The following is a 17,723-nucleotide window of genomic DNA, read 5'->3' on the forward strand; positions in this document are numbered from 1 at the left end:
GAGTAATAAATCTTCATGGGGAGGAAAAGTAAAGGATTCACAGAAATTAAAAATAGGGTTCTTGGATAGATAAGAGCCCTTGGGAGCTTAGAAGTTGTTGGAAATACATACTGGTGGATCAAAACAGGTTTCTTTAAAAACTCTTTACCTTGGCATAACAGCAAACCTAATTGTAACAGACCAATCCCAAAGAAGCACTTCTGCCACACTACTGAATAATCAGCATATGCCGGCAACTAGAAACATCTTTTTATGCAAGCACTTGGGCTTCAGTCCTGCAAAAATTTAAATATATCACTTTGAGTAGACCTACAGATCTCTGTGGAAGTCTGTAGAGTTTATCACACACATAAAAGCTAACACATATTTATAAGTCTTGCAGGATAATTGCTTTTGGCAGAATATAAATAACATTGCTCTAATGTGTTTCAGCATCATGGTCTCCTGCCTTAAGAACCAGGCATTCTGGTGAAGCCTGTCATTCTTCATATAAAGAGTGGCAGCTGCATAGCCCACAGAGACATTTAAACTTCTCTTTGCATTTCCTTTAAAGTTTCAGAATAGTGTTTGGGCATTCTTTAAAAGTAGCAAGAAAGCTAACAAGTGAAGCTGATAAAAATTGCCTAGAAATGCTTTCTTACTAGTATCATGGATACCACTGGTAGGACTGGAAGCAATTCTTATACAAACCATCTATAGCTTCCAACACTCCCAAACAGTACATCAGTTAGGCTGTGGAGCTTACTAGGTATTTTTCCAGAACCCAATGCACTGGGTGGCAGGGCAATAACTCAATATGAGAAGCAGTCTTAATAAAGGACTCTAATGTTCACTGTACTATACTTCAATGAAAACGCTTAAAAATCTGCTACAAGAAGAGCTTTCAAATAGCAAGACAGACATCTGAAATAATTTTAGAAACTTAATACCAGTAGTTTGCCTAATTGACTTTTAAATGCATACCTAAAACTAGGCCTTAGATTTCTCTCCTTGTCAGTCGTCTTTATCTTTTCTGCATTGTCTTACTGTCTCCATTGCCTTTCATTTTAACTTCTAGCAAGGATAAACTTCAGCAAAGAAAGGGAACTTTGGTAACTGTCAATGCCACTGAGAACTAAAAGAATGGTATATATCACCTCCTGCAGTCACTACTGCTTCTGCGAGCCCCAGCTGGAACAGCAGATCTGTCTTGGCAGAAGGCCCGGCTCTAATAAGGGGAAAGGAATATATTTTGTAGACATAGGTAGCTCTTACAGCAGGTTTACTTTTGCCCTTCCACCCACCCCCCCAGCCTTATTTTCATTTGATACCTTCATCTCCCTAATCCCACCCTGAAAAAAGAAGAATGATGATACATCATCAAGATTTCACAGCTGAGAAAGCATTGCATGCAGCAAGAACAGCCCTGGTCTAATGTACTTCTAAGAAATTGTCTACAAAAAGTACAACAACACTAACAGCAATGAGGGGATAAAAGTAATTTAAAATACTCAGCAGCTCTCTCAAACCCATATGTTTTCACATTTACAGTTTGTATTGCCTTGTCCCAAATATCCAGTTAGAAATTCTTTGCATTCAGTTGATTTCTATTAAGCATATTTTGTTTTGTATACAAAAATGACAGACAGGCCTACAAGTAAATGGAACACACAGACAAATTTTGAAGTATTTACCTAACTCGTAATCAATAAATTCTTTGTTTGCACCTTGGATGTATCTAGTGTAAAGAAGCATCTTTTTTTTTTTTTTTAAAAAAAAAGGCAGTTTCCAAGTATTAATGACCCAGCCCTGACCGAATGGAGACTGAAGGAAGGTGACACAGGCAATCCCCTCCCCACTTCGTGAGATCCTTGTTCAAGGCCAAAGTCCAAAAGCACCAGCACCTCCCGATTCCCTTTCTTCCTCTGCTAAAACACCGCTTTAGCATCAGAAAGCAAGCAGCTGACACTGACATAACCATAAATTCAGTGCATTTCCTAACAAAACTGAATTGCTACGTTTTTCCCTAGAACATCATGCTTGCCATATTATCGATCACCTTATTCACACAGTTCCTGTGAGACAAACTATTTCAAGAAGAGAAATACCCATGGAGTACACAATGCTCTGAAATACTCTATTTAGATACTTATTTCAAGTTCTAGCACGCAAACTTGAACAGCAAACTATACCAAAAGATTAAAACTAAATAATCTGGCATAGCAATTTTAGTTTGCTTCAATTTCTGAATGCCTGAAAATACAACACTTGTATTGAGAACAGATGAGCCATCCAAAACTAAATTGCTGCTAATCTAAAATGAAGTCCTACCAAACAACCACATGGTAAAGTTTTCCACCAAAGAATCAAGAAGCAAATAATGTACTTCAGCTCAAACTTCCTGATGAAGAAACAGATGCATATGGAACTTAACAAATTATATAGCAAGCGGAAAAGTCAGTGAAAATATATCAACAAGAATTTTTGCCAGATCCTTTATGGCAATTCTTATGTAAAACATTAATATCTTAAGGTTACAGCAGCATTAACAACTTAGTATAATAAAATATAGTACTAAATCATTATTAATTTGTGATGTCCTTGGAACACTATGTGCAGATATTAATTGCATGTCTAAAGATCTTCAGTATCTCAGTTATCAAGTTTCTTGAGCATTTTCAAAGGAAGATTTCCGATCTCCCAGAAAGGAGAAACTGTCCCTGACCCCTCTGTAGTTTTCAAGTAGTTCTGAACCATCACCTGCCTTGACACAAAACCTTCCCCAAACCATTTCAAACCAGATTTGCTTTACCATTAAAAAGCAAACAAGTGAGCAGTTAAGTTCAGTGGATTTTAAATAAATTTACTCCCACTCTCCCTCATTAACTGATCTCAACTGTAAATTTGCTTTAGATGCTTTAAGAGGTGGCTATTAACTACATAGAGACAAAGTTATTTTGTGTGTCAAAATGACAGCACCAGTGCTATTTATTTAGTGAAACTGGATTTGTCAGTGTTGGTAAAGAGTAAGGCATTAATGGAATTCTTTTTATTTCTATTTTAAATGACTTGTGTACTTATTCAGCTTTAGCTTATTCTGAAATACTTCACACGTTGACAGAAAGGATCTAGAGACAAAAAAAAAAAAAAAAAACCAACCCACAAACCCACAAACCCATTCTGAAAAGTTAAGTATTTCAAATTATGTAAATAGTCAATCAAAACCTACTAAAACAAACCCACCCATAGCACAAATCAGTTATACCACTACAAAACTTCATACCCTTTGGAAAAGGGGACATTTAAAAAGTTTGTATTTACATCCCTTAAAAACATGAAGATTTGCTCATAAATTCCTTTTTCTGCATAGTTTTACAAATGCGCATCAGCTTCCAGACCTTCAGAGGTACAGAGAGATAACTTCATGCAATCCCAAGTATTATCATTATTACTGAATTCAACTTAATTCTTGTGGATCTTGGAACTTCACTTAATAGCAGTCTCAACCACCAGATTGGACAACTGCTGCTGCAAGGCTACATATTGAAATGAATAAATCACATAGAAAACATTTTCCTTTGTGAAGAAAATGGTATATAATGGATCTCAAGAGACTGAAGATGAATGAACAGAAGTTTTATCATTAGGAAAAAACAAACCTTAAAAAAACGACAGACAGAAGTAATACATAATCTTCCCTATTTCCGTTGCCAGATATTAGAGCAATTTCTAATCCTGCTCTCTATGGAAGTTAAAGGCATACAACTACTGTCTGGCTATTTAAACCTTCAGAAGTATCAACCTGCGATTCTTGTGATCTACTGGAATAATACATGAAGAAAGGGCTAGACCAAGGGAACTTCCTACTTTTGAACCAGCATTGCTATTGCCAAAGGATATGTCCCAAAATCAAACAGAATCAATTGCTCACAAAATTATTTGCTGAGCTATAATAAGAACTCATTGCAGAGGAAAGCAAAAATAGTCCTTTGGAGGACACAATTTTTCAGTGTAAAGAAAGAGAACAGAAGTTGTATCCTATTGAAAACATGATACAACCAAACCAGTTTTCTTGGTTAATGATAATGGCTTGAAGAGCATCCTTCAATTTAACTGTTAAGACTGCATTGTTCAGGAATTAAATACACCATTTTATTATATAGACAAAATAAATGAGTATTTTTTTCAGCTGAGGAATACCAAAACTGCAAAAAAAAAAAAATCCTCTCACCAAATACAGTCTAGATCATAGATATTAAAGTTGTAACTGGGAAACAAGAGCTATGCCTTCTCTGCTGTAAATACCTAAGTTACACAATAACAAAAAATGTAGAAAGCAAATCCTTTCTAGTGTAGGATACTATGATTTCTGCACTATCTGTAATTGCCTTGGAAACAAACTGTGAAGAAATCTCAGAAAAGCTGGCCAGAATTACTCTTGTCCTTGATAAGTGACACTTGTTGCTTCCTTTGACATGTGAAAGTTAATTAGGATATCTCTTGCAACTTCTCTACTGAAATGATCTTTTCCTGAAGCGCATGGCAGAGATTTGGATCATTGTGCCTTATTTGGGATGATACACTGATCAAAACTCATTGTTTACACCCTCCAGCTGGAAGGAGCATGAGGACCTTAAAGCTTACTTACAGCTTTTACTTCATCCACTGAGCTTCTGTGGTGGGGATCAAGCTGATGCTGCACAGATTTGCCAAAGACAGAAAAGCCAATCCTATACCTCCCAGTAATTGCTCAGGCTTAAAATACCAGCTGAAATAATAGATTTGGTAAACTTATTTCCAGTTATTCCACAAGTCTAATCCATACATTTTGATTTTGTTCAGAAAAGAAGTTATATAAATACAATTGTAGTTCTACTTCAGGAATATTTGTTCACAAATATCAAAAAAGTTGAAATTTCTGTAGTGGAAAAGTCACTCAACATCGATTTTCAACATTTCTGTAATGTCTTCTCCTTTCACTGCTGAAAGGAGGATGAACTCATAGCCTGTGGGAAGCATTCTGTCTTTTTACAGCAAAGGAAACACATGTTTTTATTTGGGTTATATTTTTGTTGTCCCAGAGTAGCAGAAAACAAGCTTCTTGCTAGCACTGCTCAAGGGTAAAACCTTGGTATTAAGATCTGCAAGGGTGCTCAGTGGGCCAGTCAAAATGTCTCAGAGAGACACTAACCAGTGTCTTATCTTCTGGAGAAGCTTTTCAAGATAAACTGTATGAGAACACTAATATAGAGAAAAGTTCAGAAAAATGCTTCCTAAAATGCTAAAAACAAAACAAAATGTACAAGGATGGTCTCTCTAAAAACGAGTACATTTCAAAATACAGAAAGTTATGTCTCTTTCAGCAGTAAGAAAATAAATTAAAAAATACAAATAACAAAATAATTAATGCAATAAAACTAGTTTTAAAAAGGTGTATGAGAGAAGGAAAGAGATGGGAGAACCTGAAAGCTTCTCTAATTAGACACCTAAAATTATCAGTTTTCCCCTATTTAACCACAACTTATTCCAGAAGGAGAATAAAAGCCCCTCACAGGAAATTACACTATACTAAACCATAAGACTCTAAATTAATGTCTTGTTCTGGAATACCTTCCTTGAAGAGACCTGTTCTTCATCCAGAATTCAACTAATAGATGAAGAAGAGCTCGTTTTCTACCTTGCTTCAGGGGAATGAATGTGGACATATTCTTCCTTTGCAGGATCTGCAGGCAGCCGTAACAGAGAAATTAAATGAGAGGTAGTGAATTCCTGCACTGCCAACCTAGGGAGTTCGAAGAAAAACAAAACTGGTTTTGTATCAGTGACAAACATGCAACATGCTTGCACAAGCACCTCCTTTACACCGTGCAGAGCACTGTAAGTATACGACTCAAGGTACGTAAAAGCACGTGATAAGGCAACGTTACTTCAGCTTCTGAAACTATTTCCAAAAAGTCCTCTTCACCTCCCCAAACAACCTGAAAACACAGAAGTGTCTAATCCCATAACAAGATCCCCTCAGCCTGCCTCTAGCCAAGAGGCTGGGGTGGAGGTATGGTCACTGACGCAATTTTCAGTGCCCCAGGCAAATGCTTAACTCATCTCTGCAAATCCTCCATTACCTAACATGGGGTTGTTAACATGCACGATTCTTTTCTATCACCATAGTAACAAAGCACGTACATTTTAAGGTGCATATGGGGGCTCTTCTAGAGGATGTGTCAAGTTGAATACAGCTAAGACAATATAAGATATTTTAAGCTAGTCCCGTTCAGTACAAATACAGAAAGCATAAAAGTACTGCGCTAGATATCATCACAGGCCTGTTTAAGCAGTGGTTACACATCCATTAAAAAGTTTTCTGGAGGCTGGAAGAAGTAGATGATGAAGCAAGATTCAGTCAGGACATTTACAGGCCTTAATGCATAAAACCAGCTGTGTAATGACAGCCTGATTTTAGACGTTCTCTAACTTCTTCAGGAATCACAGAGCAGAATACAGTAAAAAATTTTAACAATACACTTTACTTACCAATTACCAAAAAGAGATAAAAAAAAAGGTAGGAAAAAAGATCTGATTAGAAAAACATATTTACTGATTAATAAAATGACAAGCAACTGGCATTTTCGTTTCAATGAGGGCTTCAAGCACTTTGCACTTCCATGCCTGAAGAATTACACCATTCCTGTAGGATATACAAGTGACACTACAGAAACCCAGGCTTAATGGTAATCCATATGTTAGGTGCCTCCACAGCAAATATGCCCATACATGTTAACAGCCTAACTGGCACTCTGCAACCAGCACGCTAGACACACATATCCCATAGCGGCATGACTTCTCATAACAGATGTCACTATCGCCTTAAAAGAACCAAATGAAAAGCAAGTTCAACATAACAAGTTTATTATTCCCTCAAATGACTTCTCATACAACACCAGAGAGAGATTCCAAATTAGGGGAAAAAACCCCAACACCAAAACCCCAAATTTCAGATAAGGATTAAGAAAATCATGCTAGCAGAAAGAATATAAGAAACGGCATGCTACAAAGTCTGGAGAGAATTAAAGCAATATTACCAACATCTGAAATACTCCCCCATAGTTGAAATCTAAAGATTAAAGACTAAAACCAGACTAAACTGCAGAAACAAACAAACAATTCAAAAAAACCCTAACAGACTTGTCAGAACATTGCTTTACTGTTCAATATTAGTATTTATATATTTTTAATGCTTATTAAAACGCAGTCTTCAATTACACAGCACCACCTATGAATGATGGGAGGTGCAGTCCTCCTCTCTGGCACAGGATGAGCAGCAAATGAGGCAAGGGGCTAAAAAGAAAAAAAAAAAAAAGGGCGTTTTCTAGTATTGAAGGTTTGAGAGCAGAACCCCGGCAAATCTGATTATATTCCTGGCTCTGTCTCATTATCAAAATCATCTAAATTCATACCCCCTGGCCACAAACAATCTCAGTTCTCAAGCCTGAAAATTCTCAAGCACTTCATTTTACAACTTTGCATTCCCTTGGCACATTCATTACGTACCACTGGTACCAGCAACCATAATTTCTTCCAGTTTATTTTTTTTTCTTAAAATCTTGCAAAATTAAAGTAAAACACAGCAACCCCAAATATTTTTTGCATAACAGAGGTACAGATCAGCAGCATTTGTACTACAAGTGGAACTTGTAATGAGATAGATAATTACCCCTGAAAAGGGCACAAACATACCTATCCTAAATCTACCCTACTAGGAAACTTTCAATCTATTCTTGGTCCTAGAGGGAGCAAAGACCCGTGATTAGCAACAGTAACTAGTCCTTAAAAGCATACAGGTTTGGTACCTAAAGTCAGCCACTTACATAGATTAAAAAAAAAAACAACAGGATTTCCCATTTTGCACGTATAGGCCTCAAGTCTAAATCCTGAATTAGCTTCTTTACACTTTCAAAAGTGTGCTCCTGTTTGAGGCTCAACATATATTGGGCTCAATCACAGGCTTCACATTAGGGCATGCTGTACTGGGATCCAGAGCCAGCACCCCACACACAGAATACTTCATCACATCTGAGAGACTGAAAATTTTCTAGGAAGCTGCATAAAAATTCCTAAATCACAGCAGGCTCTGTACTCCTACCTTTCACTACCCTTACTTAATCCTTTCAAAAGGTTAAAGGGAGAGAAATCACTTATGCCCTCAAGGTTTATACCACTTTGCCAAAACAGTTCTGCATAATTTCTGAAAGAAAAAAATCCCAGGCAGGAATCCTCACTGAGAGTTATATCTCACCAGTTCTGGGTTTATTTAGGGAAGACAGTCAGTCTCAGTAATAATTTTTAATAAACCTGACACTAGTTTTCAGTAATGCCTTGTTTTATTAATAAAATTCTTGATGCTTCTTGTTGCTACGTTTGTTTATTCACAGCATTTGACTTTACTGAAACTGAAATAAATCAGTTTCATTTTTGCTTTGACAAACTTCAGTTAGTGTCACAACTGGTCGGCACAAGTCACAGAAAAAGGGTAATTGTCAACAGGTGGCTGATCATCTTGGGGAAGACATATTTATTGGCACTGTTTTCTGGAGTTTCTTTGGGGGAGGGGGGGGGGAAACAAACAAAAAACCACAACTCTTCCATAGACTTTAATGACACCTGCTCTTGTAAACCATTCAAGTCAAACATCAACTCCCAGAATTTCTTTAGGGGTTCTGAACAGGTGAGTGAGAGACTCGCTGTAGCAGAAGTACCAATCACAAGACTTCCTCACCTAACTAAAATATCACAAACAGCAGTAGTCAAAATTTTCAAACACAAGAATTAATACACCAGGGAGGAGAAAAGGGGTCTGGAAAGAAGAAGAAAAACATCTTTACCACCTAATTTTTAAGACGGTTTAGATGCTTCAACAGTACCCATCTGGGGAATTCCTGTGTAGCACACACATGAAAAATACTTTCTTCTGAATGGAAGTTTGGTATCGGGCAGCAGTGCAGAATGGAGCGCAGGAACTGCTGAAGTTTCTATGGTCTATTCTCCCTGTTTGAATTGAAGTATTTACTGTCATATGACAGTAACTTCTTAGAGAAAAAATGCTTGTGATCTCTTTCTGTATACAGATGCATTTATCATCATTATATTGAGACTTTTTATATTATTTATTTCCCCACCTCATTTGGAGCATCAGGAATTAGGGCCTGCAACTCTGTGTAACAAGTCAGTTATTATTTAATCATAGCCACATTTATGAACAATTTTAGTACTCAAAGCATTTAATGCACATTTTTTTGTCCCTTAGCATATCTAAAGATTTGTTGTTTGTTTGTTTTTTTAATTATTGTCATATGTAGGAGAAAAACAGTGAATATAAAGCACTGCCTATAAATAAATTAATATCTATTCTTTTAACAAACTGATATTACAGGCAACAGCACAAACATTAGGTAAAGATAAGCTTGAATAGATGTGAAAGCACATGCACTTAAAATGTCTGCTTACTTCCTATAAGTAAGTGTGGTTCAATACCATCATAGTCTTAGAGACTGATTCCTATTACAGATATTTTTCAAGTAGGAGAGATACCATGTTTACCCTAGTACCATATACCATAACATATATTATCATATACAACATGATACCACCTCATGTATGAGAAAAACCACAGGGAGTGCTGCCAGCCAACAGTTTTTACTAGATCATAGTCTAAGCACTAACAAAAATAAAAATCTTCTCTTACAGAATGCAGGAAAAGTAAGCACAACAAAAGTATGTATTGATCTTAAGTCTAGAATCACATGTTAATACACCATACCAAAAGAGCATCCAGTCCCCTTCCTTCCCTCAAAAACCAAGAATCACTAAAGGTTATTTTCTGCTGAATACCAAGACTGGTTAGAAGACACATCTTTTTATATTTTATATATATTTTTAAAATTTTATATTTTCAGGGACCATTTAAAATTTGTTTACAACCAATTCCAGCCATTCAGTAACTGCGCAGTCTGGGCTAGTTAAAATTTCCTTGCTTAAATGTCACACATTAAAACAGACAGGAAAAAGTCAAAGATAGTGCCTTTTCAGTATATCCATAAAGAAACGGGGATCCTCAACAACATGGCAACTCCCAGCCACCTTCCAAATCCCCCAGCCACCTTTCAAATTCGCCTAAGGAAACTGCAACATGCTCCCATCCAGAAAGAAGAGGGAGAAAGCAGACTTTTAAACACTGGAACACCACCATTTAAGACAACATATGGTGTATGCCATATCACAGTTAGTTTTTTTTGAATCAGATGAGTAAGAACCCCAAAAAACAAAAGTATTTTCCTTTGTCTCCCCTTTAAACTTGTGTCAATATTCTGAAGAGTATTTTTTGTTTCTGGTGTTTGTCATGTCCCATTAGGTCATCACCAATACACTCGATTTCTCCAGATACACACAAAAATGGGTAAATAACAAACAAAGATGACAGTGTTTAGCCTAAAAATCAGGAATACCCTCAGCTCTAATCCTCTGAACTTCCGATCCTGACAAGATATATTCCTTTCAAGAAACATCACTACTTTTGAAACATATGTTGACGTCCTTACTGCCACTTTAACACTTCAAGAACATTAAATTTTAAATGAAGAAACAAGAGAAACACTCGTCATTTTTTAATTCAAGGATTCTTGCTGGCTCCAGTTATGCTGAAACATCCAGAAAGAATTCTTCTGCAATACCACAGTAATCAAGGAATGTTGCTAAGGTGAACCTTTTTTTTTTTTTTTTAAAAAAAAAAAAAAAAAAACAACAAAGAAACAAAAAAACAAACAATAAACTCTGCCGCCCCCCCCACACACACACCCGACTCCCAGATTATGTAACATGCAAATTCAGTTTCACCTTCAAAATAGTGTGATATAACATAAAGCCAAAGAGAGAGGAAGAAGCAGTCCATAAGACTGGAAAAGCCTCCCCAGGACCCTATAAAGAACCATTCCCCCAAAAGAAATTATATAAGAATTGCAAAGATCCTTACATTAAGGGATGAAGAATTCTAAAGTCTATATATGCCCAAAATAGAAGAAAGAAAATTAGCCTGCTGAGAAACGTTTAAATCCTCCCAGAACTAATAAAACCAAACTAGCTGGCTTTATTTTCTGCAATACGATTTCATGCTCATATTTTGGTATTTGGGTTTGTAATACAAGGAGTTCTGAAGCACAAATGAAGTATAAGCAGTATTTTCATAAATATTGAAGGAAGATGTAAACATATCAAGTATGTATTTTATTTTAAAAATATGGTTCAGGTTCAGTTTTTCAAATCAACACTTGAGGATGTTTATAACATCATAATCTAGAGGCTGTCAAGCACACAGCATTAATATACACTCCATGTTTCTTTAATTTATAATATCTTGAATTAAATTATCTAGGAAAATGAGTATAAGATTAGCCATATTTATGTAGCAAATCAATTAGCATATGACAGCCTGAATCTGTAAAAATACAGTATGTAAAACCAACTCTGAATATAATTCAAGAGCACAAGCATTCCCTGAAAGAGGCCACCTGCAATACAGAGGAAAGTAAACAAGCCAATAAAGCAGTGCTCCTACTTTTCAATAGCAGCAACTCAGACTCCATCTTAAGCCTGTCATCATTCATCCCTGCTGAATGGGGACTACATAACAACAACTATTCTGCTTTACCTAACACTGAAAATCAGTAGTATTTCTAGACAGCAGTAAAATCTACCACCAAAACAGGAATTTAATACAGTTCTTGCTGACCTGCCCACTTTGACATTATCTTAAGTTTAATGAACAGCAAATTGACCCATGAGTCCACAAATCCTAAATCATAATCCTAAATCATTTAAAAACTGATAGTATTTGTGAACATCACACCATGTTCATGCTGACCACACTGACTGCAAAACACCACAGAGGGGGGAAAAAGAAAAAAAAAAAATATCTGGAGGCACAGAAATACTCCCTTTTAGCTAATACCTAACTGACAAATAGAATATCTCTACAAGAATAATGTAAAAATCGCAAACGAAGATTCATCTGTGGCAATCAGAATCTTATAAGGCTGCCTTCCATATGTTCGTGACTTACAAGAAACCTAGCAGTCCTTAATGCAGCTTTTTAATTAATCTTTCCCACCAGCACTGATAATTTAACATTATTAACTGAGGTCAAACTCTAGACACCGCAAATATTTATATCTTACTCCATAAAATGAAGTTTTATAAACAAAGAATAATCCTCAATTACCAGAATATTCCCGGTAGCCACAATGACACAAAATGCATTGCAAAGTACCCGTATTTGCCCTTATATGCCAAGAGATTTGTTAATGAATTCAAGGCCACTGATGTCACCAATTATACTGATAAAATTAAACACAGTGAACTTTAAATATATGATAAATTTTACTTTTTATATCTGCCCTATTTTCACAAATGGTTTATTTGGAGTTTCTATCATATTTCCCAATCATTTAAAGTGACACACTTATGCTACGTGCAAAATCAACCAGAGAGGAACAACAACTCCGGCCTCACTAAAAATGCTGCCACAAAAAAGCAAATGAAACAGAGAACAGAAATATTTTTCTTCTGATATTCTAATAACCACAGTTTTTTTTAAAAAAAAATCTATTCTTTGAGAAAAAGCACTGCTTATAGTGCTTTGTAAGGTTATACACATTTAGCTCTGTAACAACACTGAATTAACTCAAACCAAACACTGTATGTGAGCCTTCCTTTCTCATTTTAAGGAAAGACTAGGAATTTTTCAGGTATTCTCTTAGGTTGTACTAACAATAGAGCCTCCTCCACTCCAAGAATATATAATTATGGATCACTTTATTGTGATTTGTTAGGATAATGAAATAGTCTATTCATGAGCAGCGAACATCACCATTTTGACACTGGCAACCACAAAACAGTTACATCAAACAAATACATTGTCTGTTTCAGGGATCCTTCATCACTAAGTTTCATTTGATTTTATTTTTTGAAAGATCTCAGGATATTTAAAAATCAGTGTTAATACACTGATCTCCAAACAGTTTATGCCATTTTAAAAACATTCCTCTGTTATTCTGATTATTTCAGAGGTCTCTTCAGCCACAGCACAGGTTAAGAAGAAATGACGATAGCTAATCTGCCGTAAAATCCTCAGAGTAAACAGTCAAAAACGAACTGCATTGCCGATTAGCGTACTGCCTCGAAAATACATTCATAATAACGGGTGTGATTTTCAGCCTTTTATTTTTGAGTCAGTATTTCTGAAGGGGAAAACATTCCCACGTTTTTGTGAATAAAACCCTTCGCTGCCTAAACGATAGGCGGTACAGCGAGAAGGTGCTTCTGGACGGATGCTCCTTTCTAGGAGAAGGACAAACACCAACCGCCCCAGGGCCCCTCCCCGCCCCCCAGCCCCGCCGGCCCCCCCGGCTCCCCCCGGCCCAGCCCGGGCTGCGGGGCCCGGCCGCGGAGGGCAGCGCCGCGCCGCGCTGTGAATGGGCAGCCAGGTATTTTATGAATGGAGCGGATCACGTGCTCCCAGCACCTCCCCGAGCTGATATTTCCCACATAACTGTGTCAACAAGCCGCCAGCAGCACATATTAATACAGCGGGTCCTGCAGCCCGCCCTCCGCCAGCCGATGGCTGCGGGCTGCTCCTCAGCACGGCGGCAGCAGCTCCGGGCTCTCTGCAGGGCAGGTTTTGCCGCAGGTCAGCGCTGATGACAGCACTTTTTTTTTTTTTGTTTTGGTTTTTTTTTTTTTTTTTTATGAATGGAGATTGTGGTATGCAAATGAGAGCGATTCACAAAAAAAAAAAAAAAAAAAAAAAAAAAAAAAAGAAACATGGCGGCGGCCCCGACTCCCGGCCCCGCAGCGGCTCCCGGCCCGCTCCGCGCCGCGCTCAGCGCCGCGGAGCTCCCCGGGCTCCGCGCCCCTGCGGGGCAACGCGCCCCCTCCCCCCCCGGGGGCTCCGCCTGCGCGGCTCCTCGGGCACCGAGACGCCCCGTTTTGGGGAGCGCAGGGAGAAGGGGCGCGGGCTGTGCTCCGAGGAAGGCAGCGAAAGGGGAAACCCGCCCCCCCCCCTCCAGCCCCCCCGCACCCCGACCGCCCCCCGCTACCTGCACACGCGTGCAGTGGGCGCGACGCGCCCGCCCCACCGCCATGGCCGCGGCCGGCACCCGCATCATTCATAAAATCAGCCCGAGCCGATACCCACACCGCAAATCGTCACGCTAAAGCTCGGGGACTGCAGCGGCCAGCCTTAAACTTCCCGGTAACAGAAAAAAAAGTTTCAAAATACTTCATATTTGGGTTTCAATGCCATGAAGAAGTCGGATGTTTTCCGACAAATATTTATCTCCTCCGACCCGAAATGTATTTCAAAGACATTGCACGCAGGGGGATACCGCCGCACACACACGTTCTCCTCTGGATTTCCTCCAAACCAGTCACGTTAAAAATAAAGAGATCCTTTAACTACCCCCTTCCTTTTTTTTTTTTTTTTAAAAAAAAAAAAAGTCCCAAGTGCTCATTAAAGGAAAAAAAAAAAAAAAAAAAAAGGCTTTAGGGTAGGTTTAAGCTGTATTTACACTGACTGACTCATCCAATTAAAATTCAGGAGCAGTTTCCTGCAGGATGAAGCTCCCACACACTAGTTTCCATGTGAAATATCTACAAGTAATAGGATATTATCAGAGGTGGTACGTGCCGATGCCTCTCTGGGCATTCAGACCCCATCCTCCCCCTCCACGACACCATCGTTACCTGCACGGTTCGCTATCGGGCTTTAATTAAACCACGCTTTCCTGGCTGCTGGCTCGCAGCCCTTCTAAACCGAGCTCCTTCACAAAGAAGCAGCTTCTGGGCTTCCATGGACGCGAGCAGAAATGCGCAGTAGGCGCAGGGGGAGGCCGGGACACGGCCGTGCGCGGGCAGAGGCCCCCGCGGGGCGCGGAGCTGGGGGGACGCGGCGAGCCCCGGCCCGGGGCGGAGGGGGGGAACGGGCGCTTACTCGTTGTTAGAAGTCGCCGTCTCTTCGCTCATTTTCTCCTCACCGCGTTCCGACAGGGAGACGGAGCAGCACCGACGCAGCCAGGGCGCAGCCAGAACTCGCCAGAAACTTCACCATTGTTACCCCCCCGCCCGGCCTGCCGCCCCCGGCCAGGGCACGGGCAGTGCTGTGCAGTGAGGGGAGAGGGAGGGGGGAAAGCGGGGGGGGGGGGGGGGGGGAGTGTGTGTGTATGTGTGTGTGTGGGGAGCGGGGAGCGGTGGGAAGAGCGATCTTTATCCTGGAATCGAAATCCTGTCGTCCGGCGCTGGAGCGTGCTGAGGGTGAAGGTAGCGGTGGAAACGGCAGCGACAACCACAGATCTTCTGCTCTTGAGCTGCTCCCAGTTAAAGGGGAACGGGGCGGCGGAGGCAAGGGAGGGCTCCCCGCCGCGGAAAGCTGCGCCGCACGGTCCTCCCGCTGCAGCTCATCTCCCGCTGCAGCCGCTGCTGCCCTCCTCCTCCTCCTCCTCCTGCTGCTGCTGCTCGACCGCCTCCCGCGCCCAGCCGGGGCAGGCGGCGGCGGCGGCACAAATTCCTCCAGACAGCGGAGCCGCCGCAGGCCGGGGCGGGAGCGGGGGGGCCGGGGGGCAGAGCGGCGGGGCTGGGCTGGGCTGGGCTGGGCTCGCCCACCCCCTCCGGAGCGACGCCGAGCACTGCGGCGGGAGGACGCGCCGGCCCCGAGGAGAAGGCTGGCGGCGGGGGGAGGGAGGCGTTTTAAACCAGCCCGGGGGTGGGAAGGGGGGGGGGGGGGGGGACGGAGGGGAGAGAGGGAGGATGCGTCACGGCTGTTTGTGTGAGGATCGGAGCGGGGAGGGGGGGAAGGGGCGCTCCCGGCCGCGGGGCGGGGGGGGGGGGGGGAGGAGGGAGAAACCCCCGCGGGGAAGTTCAGCGGCCGCGCTCCCTCCCCGGCAGCAACTCCATTAGCAGCGGCCGCCGCCGCCTCGGCTCCTCGCAGCCGCCACCTCCTCCTCCTCCTCCTCCCAGGAAAACTGGGCGGAAGCGTTGACTTCAAGCTCCTTCCGCCGCCACAGCTTGATCCAAAATAACCGCGGGGGAAAGGGGGGGGGGCGGGAGAAGGGGGACGAGCGAGAGGAAGCGCGCACCGACCCCGCGCCACCGCCCTTCCCGCCGCTGCCCCGCGCTCCCGTTCCTGAAAGTAGTCCCCTCCCCCCCCGCCGGCTCTGCCTCACGCGCTTCCCCGCGAGCCGCCGCGCACGCACACACGCACACGCACGCACGCACGCACGGCGCCGCGGAGGGATACGCGGGCGGCCGCAGCGGGGCCCTCCTGCCTGCCGGGAGCGCGCGGCCGCGCAGATCCCGCGCGGGGGGTGGGTGGGGGGGGGCTGAGCGGCGGCGGGGGGGGGGGGGTGTCCGCCTGCGGGCGGGGCTGCTGCTCCGGCCCTGCTTGCTCGGCGGCGCGGAGTGAGCGCGGGCGGCCGGCACCGGCCTCTCCGCGGCCGCCGGGGCTCCGCGGCTCCGCTCCGTTTTTCAGCGGCGGCGGGAGGCTGCCGGCGGCGCGGGGCACGGCTCACCTCGGCTCGGGGAGCCCCCGGTCGGCGGCTGCGCGGGAGGGGGCGCGGGGCCCTGGCCTGGCCGCGGTCGCGGGTGATGCGGCGGAAGCGAGAGGCCGCGGCAGCCCAGCTCCGCTCCGTGCTCGGGGGCGGACGGGCTAAACGTGCCGCTTGAGCCGATGGAAAAGCGGAGCCGCGCTGCAAACCTCCAGGGCTCAAAACTCATGAGTCAGACCGTCGAGCAAATTAGATCATAATAAAAGATTATATCGCGGTTTCATCTGTCGCTTGGATTTTGATTTCCTCCTGCCTGGTCTCTCTATGCGTGCTTGCCAACTGATAAATCTCGCCGTCGAAATTTACGGAGTAAAATACTGCGGTGCTGCTGTAAGAGACATCGCATCCCTGATGCACGTTCGTTATCCCCGGCTTCATGTGCACTTCCTCACTTTTTCAGAGCTGCTCTCCAAGAGCTTTCCCTGTCGCCTCTAATCCCACTACAGTTTTTCCTGCAATTTGCGGGGTCTCCCCCCGACTCTGGCGGTGCCCCAGGAACAGCGATGAGCTGTTCTCCCTTCCCGGGTGGGAGATGGGGCAGGCTCCCCTGGCGATAATAACGCGCCTGGTTCCCGCGCTGCCGTTGGTTGGCTGCTGTTCCCAGGGCAGGGAGAGGCTGGAACGCGGGAACTCGGGAGAAGTTTTCACCGCTTCAGGGGAACCTGGAGTGCCTCACACCATCGTAGGCCGGACTACAGACTTGCGGCATCTGTTTGAATGCACAGAAGCGGGATGGCATTGCGTTTATCGAGGCTATTTGTTAAGGAAATTCTTCCCGAAGTTCACCTAAAGTTCAAAGTACAGCTTGTCTGTGGGTCATCATGATGTCCAAAGAATTTTCTTGCAGACTTTTCCTTTCTCTATGTGATTGAAAACTGTAAGAAAATGTTGCAGGTAGGAAAAAAGCATCTACAGTTTCAGTCAGGTTTATCTTTCGAGGGATGGATTATTAAAGCATTCTAGGCATTTACTTTCATCTTCTAGCAGGCAAGAAAAGGCGTGTTTCATTTCTAGATAGTTTATGTTCATTGCAATAGTCCTATGGATCGAAATTCCATGTTTCTATAAGAGGGTGCTACCATAAGCATAATGGAACAA

At 42.6% G+C, this 17,723-nt stretch overlaps 1 protein-coding gene across 1 annotated transcript in view; it reads right to left on the bottom strand.

The window, feature by feature from the left end:
• SPRED1 (sprouty related EVH1 domain containing 1) overlaps window positions 1-16,348 on the bottom strand; it is a 60,851-nt gene extending 44,503 nt beyond the window's left edge. Inside the window, exon 1 of the mRNA XM_032984712.2 lies at window positions 15,017-16,348. Coding sequence (XP_032840603.1) covers window positions 15,017-15,048 — 32 coding nt within the window. The 5' untranslated portion in view covers window positions 15,049-16,348. The remainder of the gene's footprint in view (window positions 1-15,016) is intronic.
• Window positions 16,349-17,723: the final 1,375 nt, after the last annotated feature.

The sequence above is a fragment of the Tyto alba genome, unplaced genomic scaffold, assembly GCF_018691265.1.
Source record: "Tyto alba isolate M040663 unplaced genomic scaffold, T.alba_DEE_v4.0 Super-Scaffold_18, whole genome shotgun sequence".
NCBI lineage: Eukaryota > Metazoa > Chordata > Aves > Strigiformes > Tytonidae > Tyto > Tyto alba.